The 15,288-nt window shown below is 57.2% G+C and overlaps 3 protein-coding genes across 12 annotated transcripts in view; 2 read left to right on the top strand and 1 right to left on the bottom strand.

The window, feature by feature from the left end:
- The window catches only part of LOC120391382 (adhesion G protein-coupled receptor E5-like), a 1,047,477-nt gene that overhangs the window by 443,817 nt on the left and 588,372 nt on the right, over positions 1-15,288 (bottom strand). The window lies entirely within an intron of this gene.
- ADGRE5 (adhesion G protein-coupled receptor E5) overlaps positions 1-15,288 on the top strand; it is a 291,623-nt gene that overhangs the window by 44,949 nt on the left and 231,386 nt on the right. For 2 of the 9 annotated variants that reach the window (XM_039514969.1, XM_039514971.1), the window contains exons 1-2: positions 3,660-3,755; positions 14,379-14,435. The exons of 5 other annotated variants lie outside the window; for them this stretch is intronic. In XM_039514969.1, coding sequence (XP_039370903.1) covers positions 3,725-3,755; positions 14,379-14,435 — 88 coding nt within the window. In that variant the 5' untranslated portion in view covers positions 3,660-3,724. Of the gene's footprint in view, positions 1-3,659; positions 3,756-14,378; positions 14,436-15,288 lie in introns of those variants that run through there. 2 more of the 9 variants (XM_039514968.1, XM_039514970.1) reach the window with 1 other exon arrangement.
- Positions 1-15,288, top strand: part of LOC120391391 (adhesion G protein-coupled receptor E3-like) — a 127,771-nt gene that overhangs the window by 30,853 nt on the left and 81,630 nt on the right. The gene's annotated exons all lie outside the window — the stretch shown is intronic.

The following is a 15,288-nucleotide window of genomic DNA, read 5'->3' on the forward strand; positions in this document are numbered from 1 at the left end:
TTCCACCCCGTTCCAAGGTCTCTTGGCCCTTGAGGCTCCCTGCCTGTGGTGCGGAGACAGCGCTGTCACCTCCTGTCCCCTCCCAGGCTGACCTCCTGACTGAGTTCGGTTCAGGGCGTTTATATCCCGCCCAGCCTTCAGCCCAGCTGTCACTGCCTAGCTCAGTCTATTGCGGTGAGCCAGCCCTCGTTAGGGCCCGCAGCTGGGCTCCCTGTTGGCTGCTTTGAGCCTCTGCCCTGGCCTCTGCCTGAAGGCAGGGCTTAGCCAGCATTTTAGCAGGGCAGTCAAGGGGTTTCACACCTGCCCTGCCACAATGGGCAAACCCACATGTGTGTGCAGTGTTTTTCCTCAGGGGAAGGTTGATCTATTTGGAAGAAGCACGTTTGTGACACTGACCAGAGCTGTTCCTCTAGGAGGGGCCAGAAGAAAAGGGGACCTGGTAAGACCCACACATGAGAGTGATCCTAGGAGGAGGAGCTTGAGTGTATTTCTTTGCCTCTCTTCACCTTGAGCTTATGGACACCTGGTTGGGAGGACTGGAGAGCCCCAGGTCCTGAGGACTCTCCCTTGAAGACCCTGCTATATGGGACCATTGCCAAGGACCATCTGTCGGGAATCAGGGCTTGCAGCAGACCCAGTCTCCAGGCAACCTAATGAGCGCAGCTGGCCTGTACCAAGCTGCCTGATTGGTGGGAAGGGTCAGCAGACAGGCTCCTAAGCCCAGCAGTGGCAGTTCAGTAGCTGCTCAAAGCTTGTGCCCACAGTTATGGTAGCTCCGGCCTTGGTGCAGCCCGGCTCCTGCCTTGCCTCTCTCCAGGTAACCTGGTTCTGACCCTCAGCTCCGATTCCTCATCTCCAACATCGGCTCCGACCCCGATTCTGACCCTGGGTTCCGACTCCGGGCTCCTGCCCCAGCTCTGACCCGTGGTGCTGGTATTTGGCCCCTGGCTCTGACCTGTGGCTCTGGTTCTTGGCTACTAGGTCCTGCTCTGACCACTAGACATGACCACCCACATCCCGCTCTCTGACACCGTCAAGCACGGATAGTCATTAGCCGCCTCTTCCATCTTCTTCCTGTGTTAACCCTGTTACTACGGCACCACCTGGAACAGGACTGATGTTCTGTCTGCCTCTCCAAGACGACAGCTGCAGACAGGAGCTACAATCACATCTGAGACTTGGACAGCACCATCTCACGCATGGGGAGCTGCACTGTGAGCTGGATGAAGATCTGTTCTTCTGTTTGTTTCTGTTAAGAAGAGCTACTGCTCAGAAAGTGACTAAGGCCTTGGCTACACTTGTGAGTTACAACGCAATAAAGGAGCCCCGGGCGCCCCAGCTCACTCCGTGTCCACACTGGCAAGGCACACAGAGCGCTCTGACTCTGCTGCTAGAGCGCTCCTGGTTCTCCACCTCGGCGAGTGGAATAACATTCGCTGTGCCCCCGCTGGAGCACCGCGGGGCTAGTGTGCACGAGGTGTTGCATTACTGCGCTCTGATCGGCCTCTGGAAACATCCCATAATCCCCTTAAGTCAAGTGGCCACTCTTGTCATTGTTTTTGAATCGCTGCAGGAATGCGGAAATGCCCTTTCAAAACTCCCTTTCTGACAGCCGGCTGCTTATCTGCCCCAAGACAAAGCAACCAGTACGGTGGAATGCTGTGAGAGAGAGAGAGGCGGGAGGGAAATGGGGGTCTGCTGCTGTCTGAACTTACAAGAACCAAAAACCCACTCTCTCTCCCCTCACATACACACACACTCCCGGTCACACTCATCTCACCCCACCCCCATTTGAAAAGCACATTGCCGTCACTTGCATGCTGGGATAGCTGCCCATAATGCACTGCTCCCAATGTCACTGCAAGTGCCACAAATGTGGCCACGCCAGTGCGCAAGCAGCTGTCAGTGTGGACAGACTGCGACGCTTTCCCTACTGCGCTCTCCGAAGGCGGGTTTAACTCCCAGCGCTCTACATCTGCACGTGCAGCCAAGCCCTCGGGCATTACAGCTGCACCACCTTAGATGACTGCTTACAGCAAGACTGCGCTGTACAGCTGCAAGTGTAGACCAGTAACACCCCCAGGCCACTGGCATCTCTGACCATTACGTCAGCAACCAGCCATTCAGTATGGGCACCTCTTCAGTTTTACTGACTGCAGGATTAAAAAGGTAATTTTGTGACCAGATCCTTCACACCAGTTAATTTTAACAAGAGGGAAGGAAACTGGCCAGAACAGGGAAATAACAGATAAGTTAACAGATAAAGACTCTTTAGATAAGTTAGATCTATGCAGCTCGGCAGGGTACACCCTAGAGTGCTTAAGAAACTAGCTGAAGCAATCTCTGAACCATTGGCAATGATCTTCCAGAACTCATGGAGGATGGGTGAGGTTCATAACAAGGAAAACTTCAAAAAAGGGTAAAGGACCTCTCAGGGAAGTACAGACCAGAGAATCCAACTTCAATACCCAGAAAGATACTGGAACAAATGATTAAACTGCCAATTTATTAAAACCTAGAGGATAATAAGTGATAAGAACAAGTCCTGACAAACAAACATATTTTCCTTCTTTGATTGGGTACCCAGTCTAGTGGATGCAGGGAAGAGGTGGACGTGATGTATCTTGAATTTAGTCAGTCTTTTGACACAGTCCCACGTGACATTTTCCTACTCAAGCTAAGGAAATATTGACTAGATGAAACTACCAGAAGGAGGGTGCAAAGCTAGTTGGAAGTCGTTACTCACAGGGGAGGGATGGGGACTCACTGGCCCGGCAGCAGCACTGCAGAAAAGGGTGTGAGGTTTCTGGTGGACCACAAATGGAAAGTGAGTCTACAGTGTGATGCTGTTGAAAAAGGGAAAATGCCATTCTGGGATGTATTGACAGGAGTGGGGTGGGTCAGAGATGGGAGGTGACTGTTCTCCTCTATTCGGGGTGGGAGAGCCATGTCCAGGTTTGGGTGCTGCACTTCAGGAAGGATGAGGGCAAATTGTGCAGAGTCCAGAGGAGAGCAACAGAAATGATCAGAGGTTTAGAAAACATGACCTGTGAGGAAAGGTAGAAAGAACTGGGCATGTTTTGTCCAGAGACAAGACGGCTGAGTGGGGACATGATAACAATCTGCAAATATGCAAAAGGTTGTTATAAAGAGGAGTGTGATCAATTGGTGCCCATGTCCACCAAGGGTAGGACAAGAGGGAATTGGCTTAGTTAGCAGCAAGGGAAATTTAGGTTAGATATTTATAAAAACTTTCTAACTCTAAGGATGGTTCAGCACAGGAACAGGTTACTAGAGAGGTTGTGGAATCCCTGTTATTGAGGGATTTAAGGCTGGACAAACATCTGCCAGGGATGGTCTTGGTGCACTTGGTCCTGCCTCAGCACATGGGGAAGGATTGTTTGACCTCCTGGGGTCCCTTCAACTCCACATTCCAGTGATTCTGTGAAGCAGTGCTAGGCCCTCTGCACTGTGGTTAGTTTCCCCCATAGGTACTCAGCAAGGTAAATGCTTATGGGGCAGGGAGAAGTGGTAGGGCGGAAGGAAGGAGAGCAGGGCATGCTGGGAAGATGGTGCTTTCCTGTGTGCAGTGCTGTCAGTTGATACGATATAATGCAACAGGACATGAGTCAACTTGGCTTCTTGTCTAATTTCCTCAAGATAAGGAAGCTGCAAAGCTCAAAATCCTCAGAATTCGACCTGCCCTGATAGCGTCTGAGCCACCATGGGAACCCGAGGTGACGTGTATCCATTGGGTGAGTGGAACAAAGTCCATGGGCTGAACTCGGGTGGGGTTAGGAGAGTGCAGAGGTGCCCACAGGTCTGTCTGCACTGGGGCTGGAAGGTGAATATTCCATCTGAAGAAGACATAGTCACGCTAGCTCTCATCTAGCTAGAAATAGAAGTGTCGCTATGGGGTGGGAGGGGCGGCCGCCCTGAGGGCGTATCTGTGGTCTTGGACGGGATCGTAGTCGGGGCAGGGAGCCTCTCCTGTTACTTGCCCAAGCACGGCCACGCTTCAATTTTTGGCATGCCAGCTGGGTCAGAGCAAGCCCTGGTCTGTCTCCCTGAGCTAGAATTTACCCCTAGGCATACGCTACATTGGTGTAACGTGCAATTTCCTCTGCTCCCTCCAGTGCTCACGTTGCACCAACTGAGACTCCATCCAGACTCACTGAAATGCCCTTAGATTTACTGGGCCAGATTCCTGGGGCTGGCTGAGATGGGCTTATCTGAGATGGGCTCCCTATGAGACCAGAGCGTGGAGAGGTCCCAGATGGCTTTTCACCACGTTCACAGCTACTGAATCCCAGGGGATAACTGCAGATCAGTCTGGTCCCTGGAAGCAGAGCAGCCCAAAGCCTTCCCTGATTCATCCCCCACTGTCCGTAGCCCCGAGGGACCAGTCCAGCAGCTGGCAAGAGCCAGAGTGTAGGAGTACGTTGGCCACACTGCTCACCTCTGGGAATGCCCACTGTGCCTGGGGGCTGTAGCATAGAGCCAGTACAGGAGGGGCATTTCCAGGTAGCTGGGTGAGGCAGCTTTCTGTAGCGGCACAAAGCTGGGGTTCTGAAATATTACTACAGTAATAATAGTTCTTAAAGTTTTTATTTCTCCTCCTCTTGCTGGGAAATGGCGACAGGGAATGGGTCATGATGATTCCTTGCTCTGTTCATTTTCCCCTTTGGGCTTCTGGGCACTCCACTGTCTGCAGACAGGAGGACACTGCTAGATGGTGGTTGACCAAGTAGGGCCGTTCTTATGTTCTTATGTCTTTCACTTAAAGGAGCATTTGCCTGGCTTTAGATGCCTTCAGGGCTAGAAGCAAACCTAGGACTCCTGGGTTCTATCCCGGCAGTGGGAGGGGAGTGGGGTCTAGTGGCTAGAGCAGAGGCAGCTGGGGGCCCGGATTCCTGGGTTCAATCCCCACAGCTGCGGGAGGGGTGTTGGTCATGAGTTGTTGTCTAAGTGGCTGGCTGTACAAAGGGCTGGATCCTGTTGGGTGCTCAGTGCTGCACCTCTGGGGGGGGGGGAGGTGCCACGCCTGTGACGTCAGCAGAGGAGCCTCGTTTTCAGAAATATTTCTGTCCCTGTGGTGCCAAGTGATTAATAAAATGGAGCATTCCTTGCCCTGCTTGGCCCTGCCAGTCCAGCCGCCCTCTGGGGAAGGAGGGAGGGAGCAGGAGACATCAGTGCTGCCCTGGGTCTGTGCCCACCCACCTTCCCAGAGCTTTGGGGGGTCTGGTTTTCAATCCAGATTTAGGCTTCTGAAATGAGAAGTCTGACTTACAAAGGGGCTGTGATTTGTAGGCAGGCAGAGCCGTCTAGTCAACAGAGTGTCGGGGTGGGAGTCAGAACACCTGGGTTCTTTCCACTGATTTCGAAAGTTGTTTCCCTGCTCTGTGCCTCAGTTTCCTCACTTCCCTTTTGTCAGTTGAGACTGGGAGCCCTTTGGGGCAGGGGTTGTCTCTTGCTGTGGGTCTGTGCAGCCACTGGCACAATAGGGCTTCAATTTTGGTCAGGGCTGATAGTTGCTACCGTAATTCACTTAATAACAAACACTTTCAGAATCTGGGCATAACCAGCCAGCCAGGCCAGCTATTTTAGGATGTAGATTTAGGTGTCAGATTTTAGGTGCCCAAGTTTGGCACGTGGGTCCCCAGCTGGAGGCTCAATCCTGCACTGCATGTTCCAACTCAGCTCCCGTTGGAGGCAGGCGCTGTCCTGCTGGTGCAATGGGCTCAGGATTGGATCCAGGGGTAGTTTGAGCTCCTGTAGCTGCTGTTATCTTTGATGCCTCCTGAGATCTGTGTGGCACAGCCCAGCTGGCAGCAGCTCTGTGGCACAGGTGCCTGAGTGGTTCAGGGGCTACAATAGCACAGGGAAAATCCAGCTTCAGTTCTCAGCTCTGGCACTGAATTGCTCTGTGCCTCGGTTTCCACAGCAGTAAAATGGGGCAAATGGTCCTTCACTTTCCTTGTCTGTTTGGGCCATTGGCTCTCAATGCCAAGGCTTGTAGGTGCCAAGCTCGGTACAATGGGGCCTTGGTGCCAGAGCAGTCTGGCTAATAAATACCAGCTGTGGCTTGTGTCCGTGACAGTAGAATTGGTGCCAGCCATTTGTTTGATCAGTGGCTTTGTTTTTTGTATTTGATTTCCTGGTTTCATAAAGCAGCGGGGAGCTGGGAGCCAGGACTCCTGGGTTCTCTTCCCAGCTGCCATTTGCTCTGAGACAGTGGGTGAGTTGTCGCTCAGTGCCTCAGTTTTCCCACCTGTAAAATGGGGCTGGTGGCAGCTCTTTCTCAGCAGTGGGGCCGTGCAGGCTGTGAATGCCCATGAGGCGCTTTAGGGCTAGATGGGGCCGAAGTGCCGCCAAGGCGCCGTCAGGGAGGGGCCGGCAGCGCTCGTGTCTGGGTGTCGGCCTTGGCCTGGCAGCATCTCTCCCCATCGCCCCTTGGCTGGCAGGGCTGTAACGCGAGAACTGACGTAGCGAACGTGTCTAGTCTCACCAACGTCCAGAGCTACGGGCCTGGGTGGGAACTGAGCTGCCGGGATCTGTCAGCAGATTCCTCTTTGGCCTGTCTCCTCTTTGCCGGGGGCTGTCGTTCTGGTACAGTGGGGATCAGGCCCCTGTTGTGAGATGCGGGGCCTGGGCAGAAAGGCAGATACAGTATCATGGGGGTGGGGGGGCAGTTCTCCGGATCCCCGCAGGGTTACGCAGTAGCAGCGAGATGCTGAGGTGACAGCGATTCCTGGAAACTACCCAGGGCAGAGGAAAGCACAGGGGGGCCAGAACCCTGCTGGTGTGAATCGGCCTCCTTCCATTGAGCTCAATCGAGCTAGGCCGGTTTACACCCACTGGGATTGAATCCGAGAAAAATATCTGCTTTGAGAGGTCTCGGGTGGGGGAGACCCAGCACTCTGGGTGTCCTCGCACACCTGGGCACTAACACCTGGGTCCCTTGCACCAATCCCAGCCCCTGGGTGTCCTTGCAAACCTGGGAACTAGCATCGGGTCCCTCACAACAGCTGCCGCAGGGCCAGGCTCCCTAGTGGGACAGGCTCTGTGCTCAGCACTTGTAGCTGGGATGACCTCAGCAAGCCCTGTTGGCACTAGCACCTGGCCCCTCGCACCAATCGGCCCAGGCTTCCCCTGAGCTGCCTTCGCACAACTGGGAAGTAGCCAGACCTGGAGAAGTCCTTGTGAAAGGAGCCGATAAACCCCTAGTTGCCCCTGGATGTTTTCACAACAGAGCGCCTTGACACTACACCCGGGTCCCTCGCACCAATCCCCATCCTCTGGGTGTCCTCACAAACCTGGGCACTAGCACCTGGATCCCTCGCACCAATCCCCAGCCCCTGGGTGTCCTTCCCACCCAGGCTTCAGCCCTGGGTGTTGCCTCAGGCAACATCTTTGGCCTTTCTATTGAAACTGGGTCAGGTCACTTCCTCTCGTGCATTAGGTGTATTATGGTAGCAGCTACAGACCCCAGACTGAGATGCAGGGCCCCATGCGCCAGGTGCTGCACAAACTGGAGCAGTCGGCCTCGGACCACGTAAGGTGCCTCTTAACACCACTGCACCACACCCCCTCCCCCCCGCCCGCCCATCCCCAGGCTGGGAGGTAAAACTCTGCAGATAAACTGTTGAACTCTGGGGCTCTGGGGCTGCACTGACCAGGGCCAGAGACTTTTGGGGTGTTGGACTTTTGGGACTTTGAGTGTTTTTTTGGGTGGCTGGGCTTAAGAGGAGTGAAGTTCTGGAACAGCCTTTCAAGGGGAGTAGTGGGTGCAAAAGACAAATCTGGCTTTAAGACTAAGCTTGATAAGTTTATGGAGGGGATGGTATGATGGGATAGCCTAATTTTGGCAATTAATTTTGGCAATTGATCTTTGATTATCAGCAGGTAAGTATGCCCATTGGTCTGGGATGGGATGTTAGATGGGTTGGGATCTGAGTTACTACAGAGAATTCTTTCCTGGGGGCTGGCGGGTGAGTCTTGCCCACATGCTCAGGGTTTAACTGATCGCCATATTTGGGGTCGGGAAGGAATTTTCCTCCAGGGCAGATTGGCAGAGGCCCTGGAGGTTTTTCGCCTTCCTCTGCAGCGTGGGGCACAGGTCACTTGCTGGAGGATTCTCTGCAGCTTGAGGTCTTCAAACCACAATTTGAAGACTTCAGTAACTCAGACATAGGTTAGGGGTTTGTTACAGGAGTGGGTGGGTGAGATTCTGTGGCCTGCGTTGTGCAGGAGGTCAGACTAGATGATCATAATCGTCCCTTCTGACCTTAGAGTCTATGAGTCTATAAAAAAAAAAAAAAGACCCCGAGGGGGAAAGGACACTGCCAGACTCTCTTGGGGGTGGGTCTTTTGCTCATGGTTCGTGTTATGAATCCTGTTTGTGGGATTTCCCCAACATGATGCCGCATTGTTTCCCTCCTTTATTAAAAGGCTTTTGCTACACTCAGACTCCGTGCTTGCGAGAGGGGAAGTATTGCCTCCTAGAGGCGCCCGGGGGGTATGTAATTGTCCCCGGTCACTGGGTGGGGGCTCGAGCCGGTTTTGTGTTGCGTTATTGAAACGGAACCGCTAGATACTGACCCTGGCCCTTGTTGCTGCCAACGCAGCCGGGCAGAAGGGTTACATGTAAAACTAGGCAAATATCTAGATGCGTTGATGTACCCTCGAAAGACCTGTGCGTCCCCCGGGGGTACACGTACCCCTGGCTGAGAACCACTGCTCTGTATGACACGGGAGGTGACTGTCCCGCCCTGCTCGGCACTGGGGAGGCCTCAGCTGGAGTCCCGTGTCCAGTTCTGGGCGCTGGCGCTTTCGGGAAGATGTGGACACGTTGGAGAGAGGCCAGAGGGGAGCCACAAACATGAGCAGAGGTTTAAAAAACCAGACCAGTGCGGAAAGGTTAAAGGGACCTGAGAGCAGCCCCCATATACGCTGAGGGCTGTTACAAAGAGGCCGGAGATGTTCACGGAGGGGCCTTCCTACCTGTACGTTTGCCGTGGTGGTGCAGCCCCGTCGGCCCTCGGATTTCAGAGACGGGGGGAGGGGTGATTTCTTTTCTTGGACAAACTTCTGTTGGGGGAAGAGCGGCGGCTGTGGAGACCCCAGCCCTGGGGGGGTTAAGAACAGGTTGGACAAACCCCTGCAGGGATGGGCTAGGGATGAGCTGGTCCTGCCTCAGCACAGGGGCCAGCCCAGCCCTGCATGTCTGATTGCAGGAGAGCGGGGGTGCTGCTGGGCCCTGCGGGCCCCTGGGGCCGGGGCTGCTCGGCCGGGGCTTGGAACGCCATGGGGCCCTTTGCAGACAGCCCCCAGCTGGTCCCAGCCAGCAGCTCCTGGGTTGGAATTTGAGCAGCAGCCGGTCCGGGCTCCTGCCTGCAACCAGGGATTGGGGTTCATGGGCCCACAGAAAGCCTAGAGAGAGACTGACCAGCCATGGCTGCCGGCCACCAGCCCCCAGCGCTGGGGGGACTTGGCTGGTGCTTCCCGCCCCATCTGGGAAGTGGCGCCCACTGCCGGGCCCCGTGTGCGTCAGGGGAAGGGGGACACCCCGGGGGCAGCAGATTCCAGAGGAAACCACAGCTGAGCCTGCCTGAGAAACGAAGCCCAGACTGTGTGGAGCTAAATCAACCCAGCTGTGCAGGCTGCCTCTGGGGGGCTGCAGGCCAGGAAATGGGGGATGGGGGCTTAGTCCCCAACCCCAGGAAGGCTCTGTCATCTTAACGCCTTGTGGCACCAGGAGGCACCGTTCTCCTGAGGCCAGAGCCTCTGGTGGTTGTTTCTTAGAGTCCAGCTCCAGCACAGAGCAGAGCAGCCCAGCGGGGTGAGCTAAGGGGGGAGTGCCTTCGGCATGCAGAGGAGTAGGCTGTTATCCTGCAGTGGAACGATGTGACGGGCACTCAGTAAACAGATGGAGGGGGGAGTCAGTCACCCGTGGGCGAGCCTGGTGCATTGTGACAAGGGTGTGCGAGGGAAATCCTGCCCTCGGTGCCCCCGGCATGACCCTGACCTGCCCCCCCATGATGCTCTCCGTGCCCCTAATGGCCCTATTGACATTCCCAGGTCTGGGCAGGTGCAGCCGACTGAGCGGGGCTAACGATTCAGTCTGAGGATGCTGGATCCGGATGAGAGTTCAGCTCGTCCGCCGGTAGCTGGGCTGGCTGTGCCGGGTTGGGGTGTGTTCGTGCCAGCGCTGAGAGTGTTGTGTGCCCGTCACTCCAGTCAGTGGATCTGCCTGACATGTGTGTGTGTGTGTGTGTGTGTGTGTGTGTGTGTGTGTGTGTGTGTGTGAGTCACTTTTCCACAGTCCATTCCCAGAGCAGCCCCCCACCCCGTCAGCCCAGCCCCACCCCCCGTGGGATATGCTCCTTCCCCAGAGTTTGTGCCCAGGCTGACGCCAGCTCGGATCCCTCCCTCCCACCAGCAGCCGGGCTCTACGGTGGCTCTGATCCAGCACCCCAGGGCGAGCGCACGTCTGTCCGGTGTGGAGGAGGGCAGAGATGGGGACTGTTTGCACTTTGTCTGGGGCCACGGCTGCGGGAGTCAGGCCCTTTCCATTGCGTCAGGGGGAGAATCACCCGTTTGTCCCGGGACCATTTCTCAGCGCCAGCCTCTCTTCCTCCAGCGCCCCGGAGGTGGGAGGCAGCTCTGATTCCACCCCCCAGACTGACCTCAGGGGCAGGACGTCCTCGGGGCTGGGATGGTACCAATGAGGCTGTGTTGGGGAAGGGGGGTGTCTCTGACAGTCCGTGCAGGTTACGGGGAGGGCACGTCCCTCCCTTACACCGTTTCATAGCAGGGTTACTCCAGATTTACACCCCTACATGGGATAGGGGAACTAAGAGCTTCTGTCCAGGTGGCGGTAACTGGGCCTGGTTTGCAATGGGGTGACTCTGGGGACAGTGAGAGGAGACTTGCCCCCCCAACCCCCAGGCTGATGGTGCCAAGTTACCTGGGTCTCTTGGGGGTGAACGGTCTGGTCTGGGTGCTGCTCCCCCCCCGTACTCCCCAGGCACCCCAGGAGTTAGTGTGGCCTCTCCTGTACCCAGGCTGTGGGTCAGATCCCTCCCTGGGGTGACTCTGCGCAGACCTGCAGCCAGATCGGGGCACCTCTCCTGGCCTCTGGGTCTCTGCCCCTCACCCTGTTCCTCTGTCTTTCACCTGCCTGGCCCCCTCTGCTCGGCAAGGGCCCAATCCTGCCCCCCAGCCCACGCCCAAACTTTCCATGTTCAGATCCCCCGCCCTAAACAGCCAGGAGTGTCTCTGCTGTGGCTGCCGAGGGGCAGGATTGGGGCTGTTTGGGGGGGCAGAGGGAGGGGTCCTGGCCTCTTTTTAAGGCCTCCTGACACCCCCCCCCACTTAATGTTCCTTTTCATTCCTTCTGCCCCCTGGGAAAATGTTCTTGGCCATTGGGAGGCAGCTGCTGGCCAAGGCCTGGAGGGGCCGGATGGGACACAGGGACAGTTATTCTGTGCACCTGCCTCTGGCTGAGACATGAGCCTGAGACGTTCCAGGGGGGAGGCACATGGCTCATCACCCGCCTCCCCCCAATGGGGCCTTAAAACGTCAGGGGAGCCAGGGTGTGTCTGTGTTGATGGCAGCCGTGGAAGGGGGGCGCTGGATCGTACCTGGGAGCACAGGAGATGGGATGAGTCTCCATTGGTCGCGGGGGGCGCATGCCAGATCCAGGGTAGGTGTATTGGATCCAGGGAACTGGTTGGGGGGGGGGGCTTGTCAAACCCACGAGGGGGCAGTTCGGACCCAGAGAGCAGGGGAGACAGGTTGGACCAAGGGGGTAGGTGGGAGTCCAGAGGTCTGGGGGGCCATGTGGGACCCAGAGAGCAGGGGGGCCGGTTTGGGGGTTCAGGTGGGAATCCGGGGTCAAGGGGGGCAGGTTGGATGCAGGGGTCGAGGGGGCCAGGTGGGAATCCAGAGGTTGGGGGAGTTCGGGTCGCTCGAGTGCCTGCGTCAGCTCTTGGCCGAGGTTGTTCCATGATTCACGGCTTCCCGGCGCGGTGGGAGAGGATGGCGCTCACTGGTAGTGGTCACCGCCCGGCCGTTGCCATCTGAAGGGGCAGCCTGGGGGGGCGATACCCCGGCTCCTGCCGGCTCCACAGGACCCCAGGGGCAGCAGCAGCAGCAAGCCCTGGTTAAAGTGCTGGAGTGTTATTATTGCAGTCCTGGGCTGACCCAGCAGGGGGCGCTGTGGGGATCAGGGCACAGCACCAGCTGTGGGGGGATCCTGTAGTTGCTCCAGTTCCAGCCTCTGCCAGCAGGGGGCACTGTGGGGAGCAGGGCAGGAGAAAATACTGATTCCCTGCTAAGAGGGTTGCACTGAGGCTGGTGGCAGGGGGTTGCTTGGGGGATTCTGGCCATGTCCCAGGGGGGTAGAGGGGGCAGGGCCCCACAAATGCTTATCTCTGGGCTGAGTCACTGCAGCTTGTCGCTGGCGGGAAGGTTTGAAGGATTCTCCCTCCATTCCGGCCTGGCTGGTGTTTGAGCAGCAGGGGGGATCCTGGGGGATCCTTGTCCCTGCATCTGATGCTGCAGCAGGCTGCTGCCGTGTGTGACGTACGTGTGTGTGTGTGCATGCGGCACACGTGTGTTCCCATTTCCCATGCGCACCGGTATGTACATCGGTACTTGTTCACAGACATGAGCACACATCTGCATGTTTGTGTGCATGCTGGAGTGTGTGTGCACGTGAGCACTAGTGTGTGCGGTGCGTGTGCCTGGCGTGTGGGTAATTATCCTGCTCAGGCACTATGGGGACTCAGGGGACAATTGAGGGTCCAGCCGCAGCCCAGCATGGACCCTGGGGCTGTGGCCTTGGCGTGGGGCTGTGGTGCCCCCTAGTGGCTGAGACTGTTCAGTGCCGCTCTGTGGACACAAAGGTTCGATGGGGGCGGGGGAAGGTGTTGGGGGGGCTGGACTGGCCTTGGGGATCAGGTCCCCTGTGCTCCAGTCTAGCCCACCATGGTGGAGACTAAAAATTGCTGACAGGCATCGTATGAAATGAGTTTGGCCCTGCTTCCAAGCTGGGCATCAGAACTCCTGGGTTCCGTCCCAGCTCTGGGATGAGGGCAGTGGGGTCTAGAGGTTAGAGCAGGCAGTGGGAGCCAGGACTTCTGGGCTCTATCCCCAGCTCAGAGGAGAGGGGAGTGGGGTCTAGTGGTTAGAGCAGGGGTAGGTGTCAGGACTCCTGGGTTCTGTTCCTAGCTCTGCCCCCGCACCAATGGCCCATCTCAGAAGAAAGGCCTCCAAGGGGTCAAACCCCTTCGCCCCGGATGGGGTGGGGGGAGTCCCAGCAAGGCTGGGGCTGCCTGGGAACAGGCCCTGCTGCTGCCCCTGTTATAAAGAGCCCGAATAGCCAACACGTCCCCTCTCAGGGCAGGACGCCGGCTCGTGTTTTAGCGGGGAGGGGACGTCACCCTCAGGGCCGACTGCCATCACGTGGAGTCGCACAGACGGGCTGTCCCCTCTCAAGCTCTGTGCTAGCTCCATCCCCAGCTACGGGCTGGATGCAGGAATCCCTGGGTCATTCTCTGGCCCGTGCAGTGCGAGAGGCCGGATCAGCCTGCTCCCGTCCTGGCCTTAGACTCTCGGAATTAATGGCTCGGCCTTCGCTCCCAGGGGACCTGTGATGCCGTCACCTCCCCAGCTCCCTCGTCCTCCATGGAGTCTCCCCGGGGGAGATCGGCCGGAGCTGAATTTCAAAGCCGCACCCCCTTTCTAGCTCCCGTCCTAGGAAAGCACAATGGGGTTCCCCAGCCCGCTGGGCTTCCCCTTTGCACAGCACCTCGGGCACTCGGCCCCCGGGTCCTTTAGCATCTGGTTCTTCGCACCCGCGTGTGGTTAATGACTCAGAGCAACAGGCTACAAATGAACACCAGCAGGAGGGGGCGGATCTGGGGCGACACATGAGTGAAAAGCAGATCAACAGCAGCCTGTGTTGTGCCCCATCCCCCGCTCGGTGCTTCCCCTTTCCAAGTGGGTTTGGCCATTGCATGGACAGACTGGGTGACCTTGGGTAAGTCATTACCCCTCGCTGTGCCTCAGTTTCCCCATCCTCCCTGACAATGGGGGCTCCTGGTCTTTGTTGCTCATACATACAATAAAAGACCCAGTTGCCCTGGCCAAAAGTCCAGTTCCCAACTGGAACCAGTTAAAAATATGACCAGGGATCCCAGCTGGGGCTGATTTCCCAGAGCACCAGGTTTCTGCATTTTTAATTCCACCATCGGCAGGGCCCTGACTGGCCATTGGCCCGGGATTGGCAGGACTGGGGCGGCTGGGGGTGTGTGCAGCTGAGTGGCGGTTACCATCTGCCCATGGGGCCTCACCCTGTCTCTGCCTTCCAGGGCTCTGCATCGCCCTGTGCCTGTGGGGCACCGTGGCCCAGACTCCTGGTGTACAAGGTAAGACTGACTCCTCCTGGCTAACCTTCCCCTGCGCTCCCGGCTGCCCGGGGCCTCTGGCCTCCGCCCCCTCCGGTCCCGTTCCCTTGTGGGAGGAGAGCAGAGTCAGGGGGCTGGCGAGCCGGGAGCAGCCCCTTGGCGTGGACGTCTTGGGATGGGTTTACAGAGCACGGTGGGTGCGTGCAGGTGAGAGGAGAAGGCCCCTGTGTAGCCCTCCCCTTCCCTTCCCAGCCCTGTGGCCAGCAGAGAATAGACCCTGGGGCCCAGGGCTCTACGCTGGGGGCTGGAGTGAGGGGCAGGTCCCCTTTGTAGCCAAGGGCCGGGTTACTGACCAGCCCAAATCAAACTCCTGATGGCTCAGACATTAGAAGTGGCATTTGTTGGTGCCCCCCCCCCCAAATCAGGCTGAACTGAAACCTGGGACCCACATGCCCAGCTGGGAGGTGTTTGGGATCAGGACTCTGCGCCCCAAGTCCAGCTCTGCTGTGAATCCCAAAATGGGATTTGGGCAAATTCCCACTGACCCACTGGGGTCCCCCAGTGCTGCACACCCCTGCTCCGTCTGCTCCCATCCCAAGCCCTGCAGCCGGCTGAGCTGTGCTGGGATCCTTCCCCTCAGGCTGGTCAGACGGACGGATCCCAGTGGCGCCACAAACACCGGGCAGCTAAAGGATCCAGGAGCCCCCGTAGGCAGGTCACAATCTGGGTCATGGGAGGCAGCTCAGGATCCAAACTAGCCTCGCCCCCGATTCCGCTCTCAGTCAATCCAGAGCAGAGCCGGGCAGGAATTTCCCAGGGAACCATTCTTTGCCAGAAAATGCCGATTTGGTTCAGAGGAATGTTTGGTTTTACT

The sequence above is a fragment of the Mauremys reevesii genome, linkage group 25 (genome assembly GCF_016161935.1).
Source record: "Mauremys reevesii isolate NIE-2019 linkage group 25, ASM1616193v1, whole genome shotgun sequence".
NCBI classification, from domain to species: domain Eukaryota; kingdom Metazoa; phylum Chordata; order Testudines; family Geoemydidae; genus Mauremys; species Mauremys reevesii.